The sequence below is a fragment of the Scylla paramamosain genome, unplaced genomic scaffold (genome assembly GCF_035594125.1).
Source record: "Scylla paramamosain isolate STU-SP2022 unplaced genomic scaffold, ASM3559412v1 Contig2, whole genome shotgun sequence".
Lineage (NCBI taxonomy): Eukaryota > Metazoa > Arthropoda > Malacostraca > Decapoda > Portunidae > Scylla > Scylla paramamosain.
The window spans coordinates 2,022,501-2,047,850 of NW_026973667.1; the positions used below are offsets into that span (position 1 = coordinate 2,022,501).

General features: G+C 43.2%; 1 protein-coding gene across 10 annotated transcripts in view; it reads left to right on the forward strand.

Annotated features, from left to right (window-relative positions):
• Positions 1-25,097, forward strand: part of LOC135096140 (uncharacterized) — a 38,910-nt gene extending 13,813 nt beyond the window's left edge. For 4 of the 10 annotated variants that reach the window (XM_063997417.1, XM_063997418.1, XM_063997419.1 and 1 more), the window contains 10 exons: positions 2,916-3,337; positions 5,192-5,416; positions 6,156-6,446; positions 6,583-6,932; positions 9,050-9,329; positions 9,928-10,107; positions 11,304-11,471; positions 12,115-12,288; positions 13,190-13,275; positions 13,648-25,097. In XM_063997417.1, the coding sequence (XP_063853487.1) occupies positions 2,927-3,337; positions 5,192-5,416; positions 6,156-6,446; positions 6,583-6,932; positions 9,050-9,329; positions 9,928-10,107; positions 11,304-11,471; positions 12,115-12,288; positions 13,190-13,231 (2,121 nt within the window). In that variant the 5' untranslated portion in view covers positions 2,916-2,926 and the 3' untranslated portion in view covers positions 13,232-13,275; positions 13,648-25,097. The remainder of the gene's footprint in view (positions 1-2,915; positions 3,338-5,191; positions 5,417-6,155; positions 6,447-6,582; positions 6,933-9,049; positions 9,330-9,927; positions 10,108-11,303; positions 11,472-12,114; positions 12,289-13,189; positions 13,276-13,647) is intronic. The other 6 variants (XM_063997414.1, XM_063997415.1, XM_063997410.1 and 3 more) reach the window with 6 other exon arrangements.
• Positions 25,098-25,350: the final 253 nt, after the last annotated feature.

Below are 25,350 nucleotides of genomic sequence, written 5' to 3' on the forward strand. Positions count from 1 at the left end.
TGGTAGTAGTGATTGTAGTTGTAGTAATGGTAGTGGTATTAGTAGTACGAATCCTACTACTACTACTACTACTACTACTACTACTACTACTACTACTACTACTACTACTACTACTACTACTACTGCTTCATCTTCGTTGTTGTTCTTCCACAAACATATTCATCTACCACCACCATCACCACCACCACCCCTATTCTTTCAACCAGTATCATTTCAACACATTCAAACCGCTGGTCCCGGGGGCGAGACAATCCCGGAGGTTCCCAGAAGGCCGTGCATGACGCCACCTAAGTCTTGGAAGCGGTACTGTCAAGCAGGCATTAGGGTTATTCTGAGAAAGAGTGAGAGGAACTAGATTATTTATGCATAGACAAAAGAAATGGGATGTTTTTACGTATCTATAGTCTTATCTTTGTAGTTTCAATTGATTGTAGTGATGTTATTGGGGTTTTCTTGATTTAATTGTTAGTTTAAGAGTTTCTAGTCGTTTTTTTTTTTTTTTTCATTATACAAAACGTTTATGAATACTGGACATGAATGATTTGCATTAATACCATGTGTGTGTGTGTGTGTGTGTGTGTGTGTGTGTGTGATTCATTGGGTGTGAGTCATGTCTTATATCTTTCCTTCTTTGACACACACACACACACACACACACACACACACGCGGGAATGTAGCGACCACTGACTAAGATTACAACATTCATACATCTCTCTCTCTCTCTCTCTCTCTCTCTCTCTCTCTCTCTCTCTCTCTCTCTCTCTCTCTCTCTGGCCATCCATCCCACACACACACACACACACACACTGACATCACATCCTTAAAATACTTGTGTTCTTGTTGATGTAAGTTCCGGGAAATCTTTAAGGATAAATCTTTAGTTGTAGGTGGTAGTGGTGGTGGTGGTGGTGGTGGTGGTGGTGATGGTGGTAATCTTATTTGCGTTACTGTTTTGTTGTTGTTGTTGTCTCTCTCTCTCTCTCTCTCTCTCTCTCTCTCTCTCTCTCTCTCTCTCTCTCTCTCTCTCTCTCTCTCTCTGAAGGTAAAAAATAAAGCAAGGAAATTTTTTTTTCGTTGGCATTGATAATAATAATAATAATAACAATAATAATAATGTTGATAGTGACGAAACATATTGAGTTGGAAAATAAAACAATATATAGTGACAATAATGTTGGTGGTGGTAGCGGTGTTGATAATATTCATGCCAGTAGTGATGATGATATGAATGATGATATTAATAAAAATCATAGTTAAAACGATACTGGCAATACTTCATTGTTGCTATTGGTGGTGATGGTGGTGGCGGCAGTAGACTGTATCACCACCACCATCACCACCGCCTTCACCCGCATGACATATCAAGCATTTTAAACCTATGAATTCCACCAGAAAGAACGTCACCATGTCTCCCGGATGTGACGCCACCACTACCATACAACCATTAACCACACTACCTTGTCTTCACTATTATAATACTTAGTTATTTATCTTTTATTATTACGATTATTATTATTTATTTATTTATTATTTTTTTATTTCATTTTGCCTACCACATCACGCCACAACCACACACCACAGTAATTCCTACCACACGATCAGTTAAGTTTGATAAAGTTTGGTTTCATTAGGGTACATTAGGTTACATTAAGGTCAGGTCAGGTCACTTACAAATAAGGAAATGATTATGTGCTTTTGAGACTGAGTTTGGTTAGGTTAGGTTACGGTAGAGAAGCTTGAACCATACCAGGGAGAGAGAGAGAGAGAGAGAGAGAGAGAGAGAGAGAGAGAGAGAGAGAGAGAGAGAGAGAGAGAAAGGGTAGAGGTACATTTGTTGAGTTTTTTTGCCTCTCTCTCTCTCTCTCTCTCTCTCTCTCTCTCTCTCTCTCTCTCTCTCTCTCTCTCTCTCTCTCTCTCTCTCTCTCTGACCTTGAACCATTAGCCACACACCACCACCACCAGCACATCTCAGTTTCCGTTCCCTACCCCACCCACACACCTTCCCCTGTTCCCCCTCATCCCGTCAGTCTCCCTCCAACCACCACAGCAGCACTACGTCGCCTCTCTGTCCGCACAAACCCACCCCCGGAGCGTCCATCAGCTGGATTTTACGTGTAGGAAATTCTTGTGTTGTGAGTGTTGTGTGTGTGTGACGGAAGGAGAGAGCGCGAGAGAGAAGCGGATGTAAGGAAGAGGATGTTTTTTTTTTCCATATTTCCTGCCTTTTCTCCTATTTCCACATGCGGTTCTGGGATGGAAGTGTTATTTTGGGGATTAATCTATTATTTCCTTTGTGTTTTGTGATAATCGAGTGCCCATGTTCTTTGGATGTGTTATTTTTGTACTTGAGTGGTCGTGCAAGGGAGGGCGAGGGGGGACGTTTAATTTATCCATATTTCGTACGTTTTTCTCCTGCTTTCACGCGTGTTTTGGGGTTGGAAATATTGATTTAGTGTTTATCTCTTATTTTCCGGATGTTTTGTGATTATTGGGTACCTCTGTGAACGCGTGTGTACGTTTTGATGCGTGTCTCAGGTATTCTTGTGTTGAGTGACAGACGCGGATGTGAAGGAGGCAAGGCCAAATTCACTTCTATATTTCCTGCCTTCTCTCCTGTTTCCACGTGTGCTTTGGGGTCGGAAATGTTGTTTTAGCGTTTATTCTTTTATTTCCTCGATGTTTTGTGATTATTGAGTATCTGTGTGCGTGGTTATGTGTGTTTTTGTTCGTGTATGTTCACATGGCTTGCAAATGTCACGTTCGAATACGTTGATATTGGCTCCAACTAACCTTTTATGACTCATACCTCGCTTCCCTTTCTCGTCATCAAGCAAGAGGAAGTGAGTTTACACGTACACACTCAAGCTTGTGTATCTATTCATCCATTTACTCATCCATTTGTCCATATTTGCAGGCGGACGCAGTATGATCCCGGATGACTGCGCGGCCGGAGCTATGGACGCTGCCAGGGATCCGGACGCGGGCCTGGAGGACGCGGGAAAATCAAAGAAAACGGAAGATATTAACGATAACCATACTAAAGTGAAGGAGGGCGAGGATGACGACGAGGGGGACGATGAGAGCGCCTCTATGACCAACGGGGAAGTGGCGGAGGTGCAGAGTGGAAGGGAAAGTGACGCTAATGAGGAGAGAGTGGAGGAGGAGGGGGAGAGTGAGGTGAAGGAGGTGGAGGAGGGGGAGGAAGGGGAGAGTGGAGTGCAGGCGGAGGGAAGTGATGAGGATAAGGAGTCGAGTGAGGATGATGAGGACAAGTTGGTGATCAGCGAGGGAAATGACAAGCCGCCTGAAGACTCCGCGGACGACAGTTCCAAGGGGGTGAGTGACGAGTGGTTGTTTTGTGCTACTACTACTACTACTACTACTACTACTACTACTACTATTATTAATTTTACTGTTTTTTCTCTTCTTTTTTATACTTTTCTTCATTAATGTGCTACTAGTTATTTCTGTTACTTCTTTTTTTAATTCCTGTTTTCGTTTTGTTCCTTTTTTGATATTTTTTCATTGTTTTATTTTTACTACTACTACTACTACTACTACTACTACTACTACTACTACTACTACTACTACTGCAATTCATCATAAGGTAAACACACACAAAACACATTCACCATACACGATAATACACACAATTACTAATGAACCAATTACACATAGGAACAATTACATCATAAACACGATAGCACTATATATACACGGCCAGCAACACAGGTAACTCATGTGACAGGTAATTAAGGTGAAATTAGATAAATAGATCTAGGCAATTTGTTAACAGGATAATGAAATGAACGTGATTAATTAATTAGTTAGGATATGTAGTTCATGTAATTACAAGAGATTTTCCTTCATAATTTAATTGAGAGAATGAACTTAATAAAAAAAACTTTGGATATTTAAGTAACTAGTGCACGGTTAAGATAGGATAGATAGATAGTTTAGATAGATAGATAGGTTAGTTTAGATAGATAAATAGGTTGAAAGGCAGAGATAGATAAAATAGATTACGTAGATAGATAGATAGATAGATAAAATGGGTTAGATAGATATATAGATAGATAAAATAGGTTAGGTTAGACAGATAGATAGGCAGATAGATAAATAGGTTAGATTAGTTAGATAGATAGATAGATAGGGATAGTTAATATAAAAGAGAAAGCTATTTATGTAATTTATTTGTTTATTCATTCATTATTTTTTTATTATGATTACATAGAGAAGACATGGTTTTTGTTTTGTTTTGTTTGTTTTCTGTGGCAGATTGATAAATAAATATGTATAGATGAGAGATGTAATGTTTGTTTGTTTATTTATTTATTTATTTATTTATTTATTTATTTATTTATTTATCTTTTTTCATGTTTATTTACTTTATTATTTTTTATTTCATTTATATTATTTATTTCATTTATTTACTTATTTTTATCAGTTATTCATTTATTTATTCACTTATTTTCATTAGTTTGTTTTATTATTTTTCTTATTTATCAACCATTCTTTATTTTATTATTATTATTATTATTGTTGTTATTGTTATTATTATTATTATTATTATTATTATTATTATTATTATTATTTATTTATTTTTTTATTTATTTTTTTTTTTCCATTTATGTATTGCACAGGATGAGGGCAGGCTGACGGTAGGCTTGCATTACAGGTCTGCCCTTGTGATGTAGGTCAAGGAACAGGTGACAGCCTGCACTCACCTCTCTCTCTCTCTCTCTCTCTCTCTCTCTCTCTCTCTCTCTCTCTCTCTCTCTCTCTCTCTCTCTCTCTCTCTCTCTCTCTCTCTCTCTCTCTCTCTCTCTCTCTCTCTCTCTCTCTCTCTCTCTCTCTCTCTCTCTCTTGTAGTGGTGTATTTTACTATTGTTGTTGTTGTTATTATTATTATTGTTATTATTATTATTATTATTATTATTATTATTATTATTATGTTGTTGTTGTTGTTGTTCTTGTTCTTGTTGTTATTGTTATTATTATTATTATTTGGTGGGATAGGAGGAAGGATTACTGTGTGTGTGTGTGCGTGTGCGTGTGTGTGTGTATTATGTGCACACACACACACACACACACACACACACACACACACACACACACACACACACACACACACACACACACACACACACATACCAATTTTCAAATCTGTAACCCTTCCCTCCTTCAGCAGAACCCCCAGTGGTACCCCCCAGCAAGGCCCCCAGCACCACCAGCCCCCCAGACTCCCCGCGGCGCAGTGAGAAGCGTCCAGCAGAGGGGGAAGGGGAGGGGGAGGCAGCTCTGGACTCCCCCAGTAAGCGACCACGCCCCTTGGAGGATCTGGTGTGTTTGGATGCCCTGACGTCGCTGTCCCAGGTGGAGGGGTCCCTGTTGCAGATTAAGAGGGACCTGGAGGTAGGGTGGGTGTGTAGAGGGTGTGTGAGGGTGTTGGGGTGAGTGGAGAAGGGGAGAAGGGAGTTGGTTCAGTTGGGTTAGGTTAGGTTCGGTTAGGTTCGGTTTGGTTAGGTTCGGTTAGGTTAGGTTAAGTTAGGTTAGCTCCTCCCAACCTAACCTAACCTAATCACACTCCACAGAGGTCTATCTTCCTCATGGCCAATAATTAGGTTAGGTTAGTTTGGAGGAGGAGGAGGAGTAAAGAGATATGTGAAAGAGAAGAGGAGGAGATGACTGTGGGAGTGTGTGGCAGTGTTTCTGGGAGGAGGGAGGAGGACAGGGCAGGTGGGGGTGTGTGGCAGTGTTTGCTGGGAGAAGAGAAGAGTAGGGAAGAAAGAAAGATAGTTTATGAACACTCTCTTCCTCTCTCTTTCCTATTACATTCCTCCTTCCTCCTCTTCTACTATTCTTCCTTTCCTCCTCTTCTCTGCCCCCTCAAACACCCTTTTTCCTCTTCTCACTAAAAATTTCCTCATCTCTCCTTCCCTTCCTTCTAAATCCTTCTTGATTTTCTTCTTCCTATTTCACTAAGAATTCCTCCTCTCCCTCTTTCCTTCCCTTTTAAATTCTTCCTTTTCTCCGTCTCTTTCCTCTTAAACCCTCCACTTTCTTCCCTTCCCTGTAACTTGTCTTTCCTCCCTCCATTCCCTCATACACCCTGCCGTTTCCCTCCCTCGCTGATTCCATTTCACCCATGCAGGCAGTGGAATTCCTCGTCAAACAGAAGGAGGAGGAGTGGAACACGCTACTCCGCCTGCAGAAACGGAAGGAGGAGCTGTACATCCGCCTGGCCCGTCGCCGTCAGACCCTGTTGATGCAGCAGGAGGAGGGGGCAGGGGCGGAGCAGGGGGAGGAGGGACGGAGTAGTAGTAGTAGTAGTAACCTTTTGTTCCTGCCTCAAGGTGGTTATTCATCCCTCAGTGGCCCTCAGCTGCCTCTCATGATGATGTCGCAGCTGCTGGGGTCATCTGCTTCTGCCCAGGCCCTGCAGGTGTGTGTATGTGTGTGTGTGTGTGTTGTGTAGACTAGAAAAATGGATGCATTGTACGTGTGGTGACAAAACACAGGGCCCTTTTCATGCCTTCTTCAGTATTCCCTGCCAGGCACTGACCACCATTGCATTACAGATGGTTGGGGGCCCTGCAGTGGTGCGCACCAGGGAGGGCAGCCCCAACACCGACACCAGCGCCACCACCACCAACAACGGCAACATCAGCGTCATCGACATCCACACCAGCAGCAACAAGGCCCCGGGAGACAGGTCAAAGATCTCGCACGAAGCACAAAGCAAGCTGACCAGACACATCTCCTCCGCCATGAAGCCAATTCTCCCCAAGCCTCCTGGTGGGGGGGTAGGCAGCCTCCCTACATCCCTGTCCTTCTCAGCCACCGGTCAAGGTCCACAGGGTCCCACAGTGAATGTACAGCACCTAATAGCCGCCCATCGCAAGGAGAACCCCAATACACCCCCCATCAGGTGAGTGTGCTTGCTTGCCTCCTTACACATGCGCTCTGTTTGTTTGGGTCTGTGTGGGTTTTCACTGTTGTTTTTTTAAATTTTTTATTGATTGATTGATTTATTTTTTGTGTGTATGTGGGTGTTTTGGATATTATTATTATTATTATTATTATTTTTTTTTTTTTATCTTTTATTTACAAGGCAGCTTTCCTCATGCATATTTATAATGGTTTGTGCTCATTGCTTTTGTGGCTTTTAGTTTCAGTCCTTCTGTGTGTGTGTGTGTGTGTGTGTGTGTGTGTGTGTGTGTGTGTGTGTGTGTGTGTGTGTGTGTGTGTGTGTGTGTGTGTGTGTGTGTGTGTGTGTGCAGTGTTTCACCTGCTTACAAATACATAAACTTGCATACACACAAATTTTATTCTTCCTTTCATGATTATGTGCATACAGTTGTCATCCATGGCTCCTCCTCCTCCTCCTCCTCCTCTACAGCCTTCAAATCATCCACACACACACACACACACACACACAGCAGTAGTGGTAGTAGTAGTAGTTAATTGAGAAAAAGACAAATAATACAGAAAGCTACAGTTGTGTTTGTGTGCAGCGTATTGAAAACCAAGGTAGCGGTGTGTTGCAGGAGGGTGGCAGCAGAGCACGGGCAACCAAGACACAAGGAAAGCTATAGAACCACACACGCTACAATTTCAAAGCTAAAACCGTGAGAATCTAAAAAGTTGGGAATGGAGTGCTAAGTAAACGGGGAGCCATTGAAAGTGTAAAGATAAATGCAGTGAGTGAAAAATAAATTAGAAAATAAATGAATAGATAATCAAAAAGGAAAGAAAAAAAATGAAAAAAAATAATCAAAATAAAAAAAAATTTTGAAAAAAAGTAAATAAACAAAATAAAACAACGATGAATATTAAGAAACTGAAAACTGAAAGAAATATTAAAAAAAATAAATAAATGAAAGTAGAACTGGTCAAACAAAGGTGAGGTTAGGTTAGATGTGTGGGGAGAGGTTAGGATAGGTTAGATATGTGGTCTGGTGTGTTAGGTTACGTTTGTTGAGGTTAGGTTAGGTGTGTGATGAGGTTATGATAGGCTAGGTGTGTGGTTAGGTTAGGTGTGTGGTAAGGTTATGATAGGCTAGGTGTGTGGTTAGGTTAGGTGTGTGGTAAGGTTTGGTTAGGTTAGGTGAGGTGTGTGGTGAGGTTATGATAGATTAGGTTAGGTATGTGGTTAGGTTAGGTTAGGTGTGTGGTGAGTTAGGTTAGGTTAGGTTAGGTTAGGTTAGGTGTGTGGTGAGTTAGGTTAGGTTAGGTTAGGTTAGGTTAGGTTAGGTGTGTGGTGAGTTAGGTTAGGTTAGGTTAGGTGTGTGGTGATGTTGTGATGGGTAAGGTGTGTGGTGAGATTAGGTTAGGTTTTGTGTGTGGTGAAGTAACAGTGTTGAGCGTCCCAGGATTGGGTTAGGTTTGGTTAGACAATCACACACACACACACACACACACAGACACACACACACACACACACACACACACACACACACACACACACACACACACACACACACACACACACACACACACACACACACACACACACACACACACACACACACACACACACATTCATTCCTTTCTCTGGTAAAACACTGGAACTCCCTGCCTGCTTCTGCATTTCCACCTTCCTCTGACTTGAATTCCTTCAAGAGGGAGGTTTCAAGACACTTATTCATCAATTTTTGACCACTGCTTTGACCCTTTTATGGGACTGCCATTTCAGTGGGCATTTTTTTTATTAGATTTTTGTTGCCCTTGGCCAGTGTCACTCCTACATAAAAAAAAAAAAAGTAGTAGTAGTAGTAGTAGTAGTAGTAGTAGTAGTAGTAGTAGTAGTATGACAAAATAGACAGCTACCCACAGTATTAGTAGTAGTAGTGGTAGTATGACACAACAAAAAGTATTACTAGTATCCAAGGTAACACACACACACACACACACACACACACACACACACACACACACACACACACACACACACACACACACACACACACACACACACACACACACACACCAGCTGTGCCATCACACTGTGCTAGCCATGAGCAGTGTGGTCAGTACTAAGATCAGCTCCAAACACCTCACCCCCAGGAGGGCCACCCGGGGGGCTTGGCGAAACCGCTATGACGGAGACAAGCGCCCTACGCCCCCCCACAGGGACCAGGAGCGCCCCCCAAGTGTCTCCAGCTCCAGCAGTGACGCGGAGAGCAGGACAGCAGGGATGCCGGCCGGCCTGCCCCCCTCCTCCAAGAGTTTGTTGACGCTAAATGATCCGTCGGTTTCTTATAAAGATGTTTTGCTGAGGTTTGCCGAGCTGACCCAGATTGAGAAGCAGCCTGGCTCGCCACAGGTGTGTGTCTGTGTGTCTGTGTGTGTGTGTGTGTGTGTGTGTGTGTGTGTGTGTGTGTGTGGTTAAGTTTTGTTACTGATTAGGTTAAGTTAAGTTAATTTAGGTTAGGTCTGTGGTGTGTTTGGCAAAGTTAAGTGTGTGGGGTTAGATTAGGTTTGTGGTTAGGTTAGGTTAGATGTGTGGTGTGTGTGGTTAGGTGTGTGGTGTGTTGTGTGGTGGGTGTAGTTAGGTTTGTTGTGTATTGAAGGAGCAGTATTGAGTGTCCCAGGGTTGGGTTAGGTTAGGTTAGGAATCTGTTGGGTTTGGTGATGCTAGGTTAGGTGTGCAGTGAATGAATGTTGATATTGACGGGGTTAGGTTAGGTCAGTCTTAGTAGTTGTACAGTTAATTTCCCCTCGCAGCCTCACCTCATCCCTCTGTCAGGTTAGATCAGGTTAGGTTAGGTAAGACTAAGATCAGGTTAGATAAGGTCAGGCAAGATTAGGTTAAATCAGGTTAGGTCAGGTCTGGTTAGGTTAGGTTAACTTAGATTAGGATACGTTAGGTTAGGTTAGGTTAGCCCCTCCCAGCCTAGCCTAACCCCAGTCTCCTCACACAGATCTCCATATTTCCGGTGGCCAGCAATGAGGGGCCAGGGAAGCGTTCTGACCTGAGTCGCGAATCCACCCCGGGCATGAGGTCCCACACCCCCCCCACACACCTGCCCCCCTCAGCCTCCTCCGTAGCAGCAGCCCCCACCCCCAAGCCTGGCCTGGAAGCGCCCTCTGCCCTTGCCAAGGTAGGAAAGACGAGTGTTTCTGTTGTTTTGTGATGCTGTGTCTCCTAAGACTGCTTTTCTGTGTGTGTTGCTTGTTCTTCCTCCCAGACTGTTTTCCTGAGTGTGTTGCTTGTTCTTCCTCCCAGACTATTTTCCTGAGTGTGTGTTGCATCCTCTCCCAGCCAGTGTTTTCCTGAGTGTGTTGCTTGTTCTCCCAGCCAGACTGTTTTCCTGAGTGTGTGTTGCATCCTCTCCCAGTCAGTGTTTTCCTGAGTGTTTGTCGCTTGTTCTCCCAGCCAGACTGTTTTCCTGAGTGTGTGTTGCATCCTCTCCTAACCAGTGTTTTCCTGAGTGTGTGTTGCTGTGTTTTCCCAGCCAGACTGTTTTCCTGAAGTCACAGAGATTAGTGAGGCCCTCATGTAAGTTTTTTTTCCTGCTTATGGTGCAGAAATACTGTTTAAACATGAAGCATCCTTGAAAACCACCAGTAACTTCCACAGCACCCTGTTAAAACTGTAGAACCCTTGTCAAACTATCACTAGAATCATAATTATCTTGAAAAATCCTATTAAATTGCACTACAGCCTGTCATTGGTAAAGGATTATTGTTGAAGTACCTTTGGAAATCATGAAAATGCATATACAGTGTTTTCAGAATGCATTAAATGGTTGAGGTCAGTTAATTTGGTTTATTTAATTGTTTAAAGAAAGATGTCATTTATGTAATGGTGGTGGTAGTAGTAACCTTCAAATCAGTCACTACCTGGCTCCACTAATTAAGTTTTTTAGTAGAGAAGGACTAAACTCTGTGTGTGTGTGTGTGTGAGGATGATTGTAAATTATCGTTCACCTAATAGTAATAGAAGTAAGTCATCCTATATCACAAGAACACAGGGGTTGGTGCAGGAAGCCATCATGCCTACACGTGGCAGTCCCTGTACAAGACACACCTGCCTGTCTCCACCTGTCATCCCCATCCATACACTTGTCTTCCAAACCTCCCTAATGACTCAGCACTAACAGCCCAATTACTGAGTCCATTCCAGTCATCCCCCACTCTATTTCAGAACCAATTCCTTTCTATCTCCTTGAACCTAAATGTTACAAGCTTGAACCTGTTACTTTTTGTTTTACCCTTATTAATGACCCTGAGAATTTCACTGACGTCCCTCCTGTTATAACCCTAATGAGCTAACCTAACCTTGCTCACCCCACAGTTACTATTGGAATCACGGGGTGGTGTGTCAAGCAGTGGTCTGAAGGGTGTGGGTGGCGGCGTGGGAGAAGCCACCCCAAACTCCCACTACCTGACACTCTCGGCACTGTTGTCAGGAGGCTCCACCACCACTGTCAAGGATAAACTGTCACACGCACAGGTAAGACAGGTGTGTTTATCTCCCTGTGTTCACCTTGGTCTGTTTGGCTATACTTATGTGGGGCTCAAAATGTGTGTGTGTGTGTGTGTGTGTGTGTGTGTGTGTGTGTGTGTGTTGTCATGGCCGCCCCATGTGGGATTGCTGGCCTGGTATAGTGGTAGATGGATAAATTATTGTTTTCAACCCTTAACTGCCCAAATTAACTTGTGTGTGTCAAGAAAATAGTGTGTGTTTTTTCCCTATCTGTGGAGACATTTAATAGTTTGCAGTGAGTTTTGTTAAATCTGACCTGAGTGACAGTGGCAGTGCAGAGCGGAGAAATTCATCCAGTTGCATCCCACTCCCCTTGTGATTGTGAGCAGCATTCCCTGCAGCATTGAGCATGAGCTGCTGAGAATCTGTTTATCATTGGGTGGCTTTATAAGATTGAGAGAAAACTGTTGCACAAGATCTGCCAGCAGTCTGTGTGTCACCTGTGTCTGTCACATTACGTGTGGATGAGAGGACGTAAGACCTGAAGGAAAGCGTTGAACTCAATCTGCTGAAAATCTATAATGGTGAACTTTGCTAAGAATCCTTTTTCCCACACCACCCCTCCTTGTCTCCCTCCGTCCCTCATCCCTTCCCCGCCCTGTTCACCTCTCCCTCCCAGCAGTCTGAGGGGCGCAGCAAGAAGGCCACCACCACCACTAGCAGCAGCAGCAGCAACAGTCAGCCAGGGGAGGAGGGCAGTGGTAACCCTAAGTGCCAAGGGTGCCACAAGCAGAGGGCGCAGTTTGTGTGTGCTGGCTGTGGGAACCAGTGGTATTGCTCTAGGGAATGCCAGGTGGGTGTGTGTGTGTGTGTGTGTGTGTGTGTGTGTGTGTGTGTGTGTGTGTGCGTGCGAAGGCTATGTTTTTGTAGCCATGTTTACCGAGTCTGTCCCGTGTCTCGTGTGCCGTTCTCTCTGCCAGTATGTTGAGATGTTCAGGCCGGTTAATGTACGCTCCTTGCCTCTGTCTCTTGTACTCTTCTTATTATTAGATAGCTGATTTAGCCGTGGTTTGCTGTATGTACATCTTAAAACAATACATGACAATGCATGATGCCGTCAATGAGTGAGTGAGTGAGTGAGTGAGTGAGTGAGTGAGTGAGTGAGAGCACCAGTCTAGCAGTGTTACGGTGTCCCTGTGACTGCGCTATACAGTTGTGGTCTGCATATTGCAGGAGGGATATAGGTCTATTAGAATCAGTACAGAGGAGAATGACAAAAAAAGATAGAGGGGATGAGGGGCATTCCTTATGAAACAAGACTGAAGCTGTTAAATTTACACTCCTTAGACAGACATAGGTTAATAGGTGGCCTGACAGAAGTCTGTAAGTGGTACAGGGCTTATAACATTGGGGACATAAAAGCAAAATTCTCAGGGTCTGTAATCAGGATAGAACAAGAAATAATGGGTTCAAGAAAGAGATAGGAAGGAATTGATTATCAGATAGAGTGGTGGATGAATGGAACTGACTCAGTAATCAGGTTGAGTTATTAGGGAGCTTTAAAAGAAGATTAGAGAGGTGGAAACAGGCAGGCGTGTTTCATACAGGGAGTGCCACGTGTAGGCCTGATGGCTTCCTGCACCAAGCCTTGTGTTCTTGTGTTGTAGAAAGCCAGCTGGCCTACACATGGCAGTCTTGGTTTATTTCTTCGTAAGAGCTGCACTTTTTTATTCAAGCCTCTCCCCTCCTGACAGGTGTCGTCCTGGGAGGAACACTCGGAGCACTGCAGTAACTGAGTGTGTTGCTGCTGCGTTGTGGGTGCTGGCAGCAGGAGCCACCGGTGAGTGACAGACAGAGTTGTGACAGACAGAGTTGTGACAGACGGACACATGAATAATGAGATACTGCAAGACTTGAAAACTGCTGTTGTTGTGTTATTGACTCACTGACTCACTAACTACCTACCTACTGCTACCTAAGGGATTGAATGATTGACCGACTGACTGGCTAAAATGTTGAATCTGACTGACTAAATTGACTTACTGACTGACAGACTGATCACCCGACTCAATGATTAACTGAGCATGTGTGTGACTGACTGACTGACTGACTGATCACCTGACTCAATGATTAACTGAGCATGTGTGTGACTGACTGACTGACTATTATAGCTCAGTTTACCTTTATTAATCCATTTTTCTCTCTTTTGCAGTGTCTCCAACAACCATCCCAACAACCATCACAACCACCACCACCACCACCACCACCACCACCACCACCACCATTACCATCTGCACACACACACACACACACACACACACACACACACACACACACACACACACACACACACACACACACACACACACACACACACACACACACACACACACACAAACCAAGTAAGTAAAATAAGACTTAAAAAAACAAATCAACAAAGGACGAAAAGAAAAAAAAACGAAAAAAAAACAAAAAAAAAATAAGTAGGAGTCCTGTTTTTTTATGTATAGGATTTTAATCTGTGTAAGGATAGGATCATCTGGGATTTCCACCTTCCTCTAACGACTCTGCATGGACTTAACTATTTGCTCTTAACTATTTCTATTGAGGTGAATATGTGAAGCTGAACTCGAGTCCCATTATTTTTGTATCAAACGGGGGAGGGTGCCAGAACCGCTACCGCCCCCCTGCCCCCGCCCCGCCCCCAGGCACTCCCGCAGGTGGTGCCCCTCGGTGCCACGCGCGGGGCAGTGCCGAGGGCGGAGGCACCACTGAGAATAATAATACTGTGATATGTAAGTGCATTTTTTGTATATCGCAAGAAAGTGTTGGCCGTTTTTTATACAAATCACCAAGGCTGTGCCCATACTGTAGTGACCAACCTGCACTGTGACCCTGCCCCTGTGACCCTGACCCTTAGCCTTCCCTGCAGCCCTTAGCCTCATCCCTTTGGCCCTGTGTTCCCTTTGTTCCCTCCCTTTGTCTCCCTTCACTGCCCCTGTAGCTCCTCCTTCTCATAACTTTTCCTACTTCTTCTCCTCCTCATCCTTTCTTCCTATTCTTTCTCTTAACTACTGTGTCTTTTTCATCATTTTCTCCTTGTCTTTCTCCTAGCTCCTATTTTGCTTTCTTCCTTATCTCTTCCTCCTCCTCTTCCATCCTAGCCATTCTGTCCCTCCCCTCACCTCATTCCTTCCTCCTTCCCTCCTTAATCCTTTCTTTTCTTCTTATTTATCTTCTTGTTCTTCATTTTCCTCCTCCTCCTGCTCCTCCTCCAACCTAGCCAGCCTCACACACTCAACCCTTTCAGTATAAACAGGCTGTGTTCCCTTTAGACACTACCACTAACCGTTAACCTCCCTCCCTCCCTCCCTAGTCACCCCATTACATAGGTGCTGATGACCCACCCCTCCACCACCACACCACCACACCACACCACACCCTTGTTAGCAATCTGTATGGGGTAGTTTGTAGGCAGACGATTAACAATAATGAAGTAAAATAGTGCGCTATTATAATAATCTGATATTTGGTATGTTTATGTTCGCTACTTTCTGTGTGAGGAAGCGTGCTGGTGCGGCAGTGACACAGAGATGCATGCTGGGAGTGTTCTCATTGTTTGTTGGCCTCTCCTGCTTCCTCTTGTCTCATCTCCAGTGTTGACAGGCTGTAATGAGCATTGCCACTTCTAACAGGCTGTAGTGGGAGTTACTGGGGTTCTCAAGAGTGTTTTTTTGTGATTTTAGTGGTGATATAAGAGGGATTCTAAACTCAGCTGGATCTGTTGATGGTCATAAAAGGCATTTTGCAGTTTCAGCATCCTGCCATGGAAGCCATAGGGGTTTTCAAGGGTGTTGTTCGTGATCCTAGTGGTGGTTTAACAAGGATTCTACATTTTTCAACAGGCTCTAGTGGAAGTTATTGGTGTTAACGATGATTTTAGTAAGGATTCTGAACTTTTAATAAGTTCTAGTGAAAGCTAAAGAGTTTTCAAGGGTGTTTTCATGATTCTAAACTTTTTTAAACGCCGCTAGTGGAAGTATTAGAGTTGTCAAGGCTATTTTCACAATTCCTGTCACGATTCAATGAGTATCTCCACTTGTAATTGTCCCCAAGTAGCAGAGTCAAGATGATCAGGCAAAACTATTAATCCCATTTTATTGACCAAAAAACCAGTGTTGTGCTAGGAAGTGTCTCTGGCCAAGGGGAACAAAAAGACTGAAGAAAAATGCACCCCCTGAAGGCACCAGTCCTCAAAGAATAGTCAAAAGGACCACCCAAAAAACTGTTGATCAAGACTATTTACCAAGAAATTGACACTCCATTGAGAGATGCCCCAATGCTGAGAGACAACCATGTGTGTCTGGTCACTGCCGCTGCCGCCATGAGCTTCCCCACACACTGCCACTGTGCTGCCGACGCCATCACCAGAGACAGGATAAAACGAGCGTCGAAAAGTGCGACTCGGAAACATCGCCAGAAACGACAAAGATGAGATGTCGATGGAAATTTGTTGTAGTAGTGACGTGGTTAAGGAAATGTAGGTGAATTTGAGATGCTGAAGGAAAAATGACAAAGATTAGGTAAATAAAATAAAAGAAATAAAAAGTAAAAATAGTAAATATGGGAAGATAGTGAAGGAAATATAACAAAGATAAAATGTCAAAGGAAAAATAGTTCATATGAAACACTGAAGAGAAATAACGGAGAAATAGAAATAAGAATAGTTGATATAAGATGGTGAAAAAAAATAATAAGATTGAACAGTAAAGATAGTTAATGAGATGCTAGAAAAATAACACATCAGAAGTCACTGTCGAGATAAATAAGAGAAGTTGAAAGAAAAAAAATAACAAAGAATGGAAATGAAAGTAACTGCAACACATTAATACAAGAGATACTAAAATAAAAATAACAAATTAATACTTGTGAAATTAAAAAAAGAATAATACACCAAGGACAAAATATAAAAGGCATGAAAGAAAAGTGAAAAATAACTGAAAAAAAAAACAAACAATGAAAAACCAGATGAAAACAAATTAGCACACTTTTTGACAGGCAGCAGTGAGAGTTGTTGAGGCTTTCAGAGGGGGGGAGAGTGTGGGGGGGGGGTTCCCATGACACCAGTAAGAGTTTAACAAATCTTTATCATCTTAAAAACACTCTTAAGAACCTCACCAATCACCTGGCCTCGGAAGAACAGTTCTGGTGAGAGAAACAAGCTGGCAACCATTTCAGAATACGAAATTGGGGTGCTTTACAAATGACAGAAAATGAGCTAATGAGAGAAGCAAAATGATTCAGAATACGAACTTGGGGTGCTAAAAAAAATAATGACTCTTAGAAACATATTGTATTCTGCAACACTTCTGTGCCGCACCTCCACTACTGTCCACAGGCTCTAGTTGGAGTTACACAAGTTTTTAAGGGCGTTTTTACGGTTCTAGTGACAGATTAACAAGATTTCCACTCAATAAACAGGAGAAACACTCTTGAGAACCCAGCTAGTCATCTCTGTGGCCTTGAAAAACAGTCATGGTGAGAAAGCGGAGCGTTTTTAAGTGTGTTTTTTACGGTTCTAGTAACAGATTAACAAGATTTTCAGATTATTAACAGGAGAAACACTCTTGAGAACCCAGCTAGTTGTCTCTGTGGCCTTGGAAAGTAGTCGTGGTGAGAGAGCAGAGCGTTTCAGAATACCTGCCCGTGTTGGTGCGCGTGTCAAGTTGTTGGAATGACAGACTGAAGTATCTATCACTGAAGTAACTTAAGGCAACTTACATACATACGTACTTACTTGTTTTTTGTCCCGTAGGTAAACACTGAGGAAGAGAGTGGTGTGTACGTAAATCTTTGTGTGTATGGTTCAATTTTTTATGTTGATGATGAAAAGTGGCTGACTGACTAGTAATGCTATTTATTTTGTAATGCTTATTGAGAAACGCTACTTATTTATTATTATTATTATCATTACTACATCATATTATTGTGATGAATTGCCTTTGCACATTTTCTATTTTAATGTCTGTTGGAAAAGTGTATTTCATTATTTCAAGGGGTTTGCATCAATTGTTATTATTTTTATTTCATCTTTTTATTTACATATTTATTTTTTTGTTATTATAGGTTTGTGTGGTGAGTGAGGGAGGGAGTAGGTTAGGTTAGGTTAGTGTGAAGGAGTGAAAGGTGGAAGAGAAAGAGAATTTGGAAGAAATAGGAAAGAAGGAAGCAGAAATTGAAGGAGTGAAAAGAAAGGAGAGAGAGAAAGAGAATGAAGAGAAGGAAACAAAGGGAGAATACAAATGTAGTAAGAGAGAGAGAGAGAGAGAGAGAGAGAGAGAGAGAGATAGCACACCAACTTTCATTATTATCTGCATTTACTTATTTATCATTCTTAACCCCCCTTGTTTTTTTTTTTTTTATATATATATATAATTTACTCCTCTATTATTCATCAGATTCTAACCTTTCTATTTATTTTTATTTATTCGTCTCATCCCTTTCCATTCTCTGCTGTTTTGTTAGTGAGAATGTTTGCTGTTATTGCTGCTACCACTCCTGTCATTATTATTATTATTATTATTATTATTATTATTATTATTATTATTATTATTATTATTATTGTTATTATTATTATTACCACTACTACCAACACTCTCAGCATTATTTACGGCATCATATTACAGTGGCGGTGTTCTGTGTTTATTTTATTTATTTTTTTATTTATTTATTTTTATTTTTTTTTGTATGCCTGAGAATTGACACTTTTCTATGCTGTCAAAATAGTTCACCAATTTTCTCTCTCTCTCTCTCTCTCTCTCTCTCTCTCTCTCTCTCTCTCTCTCTCTCTCTCTCTCTCTCTCTCTCTCTCTCTCTCTCTCTCTCTCTCTCTCTGCATTTCTTATGGGAGGCTAGAGTTTCTCCAATGCAGGAAGTCCTTGAGGTATGGCGGGGTTCTGTTCCTCTGCCACGTGGCAAGCTGGTGTAGGGCACAGGTCTGAACCAGCCTAAGTATCCCCTGCAGCATGCCACTCATCTGTAGTGATGCTGGTACATAAAAACATACCTATTATACCTTTGAAATAAACCCGTGGAGGACGTACGGTAATAAAAAATAAGGAAATAAATCCATAACAGAAATATGATCAGAGGGGAATGCACAGGGATGAGCACTGCCAGCCACCGCCGCGAACCGAGGACTCCCTTCACTATGTTTGGCACAGGGACTGCCACATGTAGGTCTGACAGCTTGCTGCAGCTCCCTTTGTGTCCTTGCAGTTCTGTTTGTCGCCAGCACTGCTCTCGTTGCGTCCGTCACCCACAGCACCGGTTGTGAATATTATTTATCTTGTGCATGCGTCGTCGTTATTTATTGAGGCAACGTTTCCAGATACCACAAACTTGAAGTATTTATTTATTTATGTCCCTGGTAGTTTCGTGTGTATGAGAAGGTGTGAAGTGTTTGTGTGAGTGTGTGTGTGTGTGCGTGTGTGCATGTGTGCGTGTAAGGTTTCAAAGTCTGGAGTTGCAGGGAATTATCTGATACAGGTGTGGAGTGCGGTGCGTGCAGTTTCATAATGAAGGTGAAGGTTGCTCACTCACTCGTGGCATCTCTGAGCTTATTGTGGAAGGTTTCTCTTAATCCATCTGTCACATCTGTTAGTCTACTGTTGTGGAAAAAGAAGTGCATCTTTATCCATCTCTTTATTCATGTTGTCTCTTCAGTTTGTCATTGTGGAAAGTGCTTCTCTTAATCCATCTTTCATATTGGTTCTTAACCTTACTGCTGTGAAAAGTCCTCCTCTCAATCTTTCATGTTTTTCAGTTTACCATTATGGAAAGTCCATCTCTTCCAGTTTACCATTATGAAAAGCTTAATTAATCCATCTTTTACTTCTGTCATCTCTAAGTTCACCATTGTGGAAAATTTTCATTGATTTCACACCCACAAGCACATTTACATTTACTCCCACACCACAAGTCTGTAGTCACCACAGAAAGAGAGAGAGAGAGAGGACTTCACCCAGTAACTAAACCCTTCCATCACTACCTGGCAAATGTTTCTTGTTCTGCAGCCACTCCAAACATTGCACAGGCTAGAAATTGCAAACTCTATTCCTTTTATGTCCCCTTCTGTCTGGTAGCTGCTTATGAAGACTCCATCATTTTAGTGCCTTCAGTTATTGCATATGAGAGTGAAGGGGTGAATACTGCAGCTGTACTGAGCACCTTTGTATTAGTGGAGCATGTGGAAAAGTTGTGCATTACAGTGTATGCTTCTGATGTGTTTATGTCATTTCGAGGGGCGATGCTTGTGTACATTTACTCTTGTCTCGTATTTATTATTTTGGTGAGCATGTGTTCATGATGTCGGTTGTTTATATTGATCTAACGTCTTGTATTTATCTAGGCAAGGTCCCGTTTCCACTGCCACCAGGTGTGCTCTTGTCAGTGTTGCAAGCCTGGCTGTGTGTTGTGAGGCTCTGGGGCGCTGTGTTCCCATGGGATTGTGTTACCTTGAGTGTGTCATTCCACCAACTCAAACAACACTGATACTGATAGAGAGAGAGAGAGAGAGAGAGAGAGAGAGTGTGTGTGTGTGTGTGTGTGTGTGTGTGTGTGTGTGAGGTCTTTCTGAAACTGTCTGAATTCTTATTAAAACTTATATTTTGGAGAGAACAGTGTGTGTGTATGTGTGTGTGTGTGTGTGTTTTGGCCTTTTCAAAACATTCTGTCTTATTAAAACATCTATTTTGAAGAGAAATGTAAGTTTGGAAAGAGAAATGCAAGTCTCTCTCTCTCTCTCTCTCTCTCTCTCTCTCTCTCTCTCTCTCTCTCTCTCTCTCTCTCTCTCTCTCTCTCTCTCTCTCTCTCTCTCTCTCTCTCTCTCTCTCTCTCTCTCTCTCTCTCCAGACAGCACCAGCAGGAAGGCAAGCAAGCAAACAAGCAGCAAACAAAGCTAAGCATCTCACCCCTTGTTTGTTCATGTCAGTTATATTTTTACCCCGAAACAGTTTAAGGAATATTGTGTGGGCCGGCGAGGGTCAGGCCAGGCTGGGGTTGGGCTTGCCGACCCGACCTTCTGTTGACCCGATCCCTTGTTGACCCAGCCTGGCCTGCTCCTGACCCGCCCGCTGAACCGTGTCGGCCTTGGCCAAGAGTTGTATATTTCATGAGTCAAGTCACTGTGCCTTTCCCCGTTGTCTGACTCATTGACTCACTCGCCTCAAGCTTGTCTTCTTCCCAACTGTGCACACTCTTAACTCCTTGACTGGTGAAGCCGTGACTCCAGCTGGGGGATTTTGTGAAGCCTGACTCAAGCTGCAGTGTTTGAAATTGGTGCCACTTGTAAATTTAGTCATTTTAACAAAGGCTGAATTAAGAAGTAGAGATGAAAATTAACTCCTTGACTGATGAAGCTGTGACTGAATCATTGACTCGGGTAATTTGATGATCTTACAAAGCCAAACTGAAGCTGTCTGTCTGTCTGTCTGTATACCAGGCCGGCAATCACACACAGCACGGCCCAGACAAGGCATCACACACACACACACACACACACACACACACACACACACACACACACACACACACACACTACAGGGATTAAAATGATTTGGTTGGCTAGTGGTGTGACTCAAAATGGGAAGGGTGCATCTCATTAATTTGGTAATTTTACAAAGCCAAAAAGTGAAGTTCTCTGTCCATCAATATAAGCCAAAGTGAAGCAGTATCAACTTGGAGTGACTCACAAATTGGATAATTTTACAAAGGCAGACTGAAGCTACAAGGATGAAAGTATTTGAATGATTCCCACACTCTACTGTCACTGTTTTGATATTTTGCTAACACTGAGAAGACACCGATATTACTGCTGTCTTGCATCCATCAAGACTAAGAGGATGAAGGCAAGCTACATTTCCACCCCACTGTTAAGACTGGGAAGGCATCAAAATTATCATAAACTTGCACCACAGTATGTTAAGAATGGGTGAAGTAATGTACAACAACAATGTAATGTGAGTCAGGGTCCACCAGAGTTTGCTTCCAGTCAGCTTGGCACAAAATGGAAGTGTTGTTTTGCTGGAAAGGTTCTTGTGGCAGAACAGCAATGCACACCAATTTCAGTTCACTTAAAACTTAAATTATTTGTTTTCAATCAACTTTCTGGTCTCTCTTTTTGGTGCCATTTTAAAACAATAATTTTAAACCAGTTCGCAGTAAATCAACACTGTGTAATATCAGACAACCTTTTACAAATCCTAACTCAGCAAAGGAGCTAGAGAGTTAAAATGCGATCAAACACATACTTTACTTCACATCCCTTCTGGGTTCTCTCCCTCGCTCACTCCAGCGCTGTGCCTTCCTGCAGCGCTGCCAGGTCACCCCAGATGAGCCATAACCTGAGTCACTGTACCAGTCACAGAGTTAAAACACAATCATATATTTCACCACTTTCTGTCCCTTGTAGGCTCCTCCCTGTCATTCACTGTCTCTCTCCAGCACCACGACTTCCTCTGGTGCTGTCGTGACCACATTTCTGTCACCCTTCTGTCACTCTCGTCCCAAGAAGTGAGTCAGTCATTTGGGCAAAGGCGATGATTTCATATGGGGAATGTTGTCCAGCGTGTCACCAGGGTCACTTCTGTCCTGTGCGCGCCATGAGGCCACATTAAAACGCCCTCATTGTATTAAAACGCGAAGAATGATGCGCATGCCACCAGACTTGGGTATCTCGTATCTTTTGTGGCTTTTCCCCTCAAGTCTGCCTAATGTAATCAGGTTTTCAGATGTCCAAGCAGAAAGGAGGTGCTGCTGTGACACGTCTGGACAGCATTTGTTTATACTGTGGCTGGGAAGGAAGGAAGGAAGGAAGGGGAAGAGTGAGGTATCAGTCTATTGGACACTCAGAAGTCTCAATTTTTTGACGTCACTTCAACTGAACACCGGTTTCTTGTATTAATTCTCTACGTGGTTTAGCGACTCCTGAGTAGGTTTGTGTGAGGGCTTGTAGGCTGCAGTATGTTTTGCATCCGTTCCTCAGCAGTAGAAGTGTGTATCAAGGTGCTAGTTGAGGCCACACACCGCAAGGGATGCTGTGTGGCGTCTGACAGCTAATAGTGTGTTTAGGACAGTAGATTCCCTGTGGCTCTCTGTTTTCATGTTTGTTCCTTAGTGTGCAGAGGAGTACATTCTTGGTGCTGGTGTGACACGCACTCCTCGGGGGTGAGTGTGTCGTGTGGTGACAGCGTAACAGCTTGTCTCTTCACGCATCAGTTATACAGTGTGTAGCAGTGACTGAGGCAGGTGAGGATTCGGGGACGTGGCACCACTGCTAGACTGACGCTCTCACTCACTCACTCGCTGGCCTGTGTATTGCCTCGTGTCTTGTTTTGAAGTGTGCGTCAAAATGTATTTCCATCAAATCACTTATTACTTAACAAATTATCAAAATGAGAACAGCTTGGTGTCTTACAAAAGAACATTTACAATTTTGATGATCATTTTGTCTTTCTCTTCACTGACTGGGATCTTCGTGGACCTTTATTTATTTCCATTTGATTTAATTTTATTCCTTTTTGTCGTCCCTGGCCAACGTCCCTCCTACATTAAAAATTAATAAAGTAATGGTTTTGGCAGAAGTAAAGTAAATTTGTCACACATTTCAAGAGACTTCAATACATAGACCAGTGAGGGAGTGAGACCATCAGCCTACCAGAGTTACCGTGTCTCCGTGCGCTCACCCACCTCAGTCACCGCCAAACACTTCATGACACACCCTGTATAATCCATGTGCTGGCTTTTGGTGCTTGATTGAAGCCACACTATGAGCAACTAATCTTCCTGCCACACCACAACCTGCGACTAGTAACCAGACTCTTATCCTTGGTAGCACAGGATGATAGCATAGCAGAGGTGCTCCAAACCTTACCCTTCTTAGCTTCACCTGACAAGACGCCCTAAGCACTGTGGTCTGTTATGTGTGCAGCACAGTATTGGGGGACACCACATCCAACACACACACACACACATACACACTGTAAAAAATCAGAAATTGCAGAACTGGTGCACAGTCAGCTTTAACTCAACCAAACAGGGCCAAGTCATGCAGCAATGTGAGGGAGTACCTAGCATAACAGACCCACAGGAGTGCCTAGGGCGTGGCAGGGTGCCGGCAGTCAGTAGGGCATCAGTGCAGTGCAGCATGACTCAGAACGTGACGCCGCTGCCGGCTTCACCTTTGCCTGTCTGTTTGTTTACGTTGGTGTTTTAGCAAGGAGTCAGTGGTGTTACACTTCACGGCGTTTTGAAGACGTTTTTCAGTGAGGGTTCCATTGCAAAGTTCCATTGGTGTTTGAGTGTTTTCAGCGAGGGGCGCCCAGAGCGACGCCTTCCTTCCCAGCCCACTGTGATAGGTTTAGAAAAGGAACAGAGTACCTGGAGAATTATCTAAGGTTTGTATAAAAAAATTCTTACCCAAAAATTCCTCAAAAAAATTGCAAACAGGAGGCGCAGACCCGATCTGGCCCAACTCGACCAGCAGCCACTGCCATGATGTAGAGTTTAAACCTTAATATTCGGCCTGTCATCTCCAACTGAGGGAATTGGGCTGGCACTGTGTGAGATCAAGTCATGTACTGCAGAGTTTAAACCCATAAAGTTACGGTCGTAAGAGTTAATGTTATGTGTTCTTGTCCGTGCGTCAATCAAGGTGTTCTAATATACCCTAACCTAACCTAACCTTCCCTTCCCTTCCCTTCCCTTCCCTTCCCCACACACTACCTGATGACACCACAGTCCCCATATTTTGCTAGTGTTCTAGTAAGCCCTACCCTACCCTAACCTAACCCATATATCCCATACCCTGGTGTTATACTAATGCCATAGTCCCAATGTTTTACTAGCTTTCTTATGTACCCTACCCTTACCTAACCTTACCCTCCCCCATACACTACCCCATACTAAGGTGTTCATTTTACCAAACATCTTAGTCCCTTCATGATTTTCTAGTGCTCTAAGACAGTGTACACTAAACTTAACTTGCCTTCCCTTCACGATTTCCTAGTGTTCTAATACGGTGTACACTAACCTACCCTAACTTGCTCTCCCCCATAGCCAGGCGTTGATTTACTAATGCCGCTTTCAGTTTTCTTAGCATTGTAATGTACCCTAACCTAATCACCCTTCCCCCAACACCTTCTAATGTTTTCCTAGTGTTCTGGTACTGCATACACTAACATAACCTCCCCCATACACTACCCCTACCCAGGTGTTTGTATACTAATGCCATAGTCTCCCGTGTTGCAATAGGGTAGCAAAGATTCCAGCACTCCTATTTCCCATGCAAACCTCCCCCCCCCCCTCTTATGGGATCCAACCTTTCGTCAACCTCTCACTCTTGACCTGTGTTCCTCCTCTCGCCCTTCTCTCCGTCTCGCTCCTCATTCTATTCCATGCATAAGTTAGACAGTTCCGTTCCGTTTCTCCGTGTATGAAGTGTGGAGTTTACACAGCCTAGGTGCCCCACCCCTTCCCATCCCCCTTCCTTCCCTCCCTCCCTCCTTCCCTCCCCTGCTAGGTGTTCGCTACACTCGTTTTTTGTATCATTTTGCTGTTTATATTCAAATGAAACTCCCTTTTGTAATAAACTTGGTGAAATCCTGTGGTGTCTTTTGCTGTTCCTTGGAGCTTTGACGTTTGTGTTGGTCCTGATAATGCCAGGAGTTGTGTTATCAAGTGCTTCAGTGTCTTATTGCTATGTGGTGATGCAGTGGTGCTTATTGGGGTTTTCAAGGGTGTTTTCATGGTTCCAGTGATAGTTTAACAGGCTGCAGTGGTATTTGGGTTTTCAAGGGTGTTTTCATGGTTCCAGTGATAGTTTAACAGGCTGCAGTGGTATTTGGGTTTTCAAGGA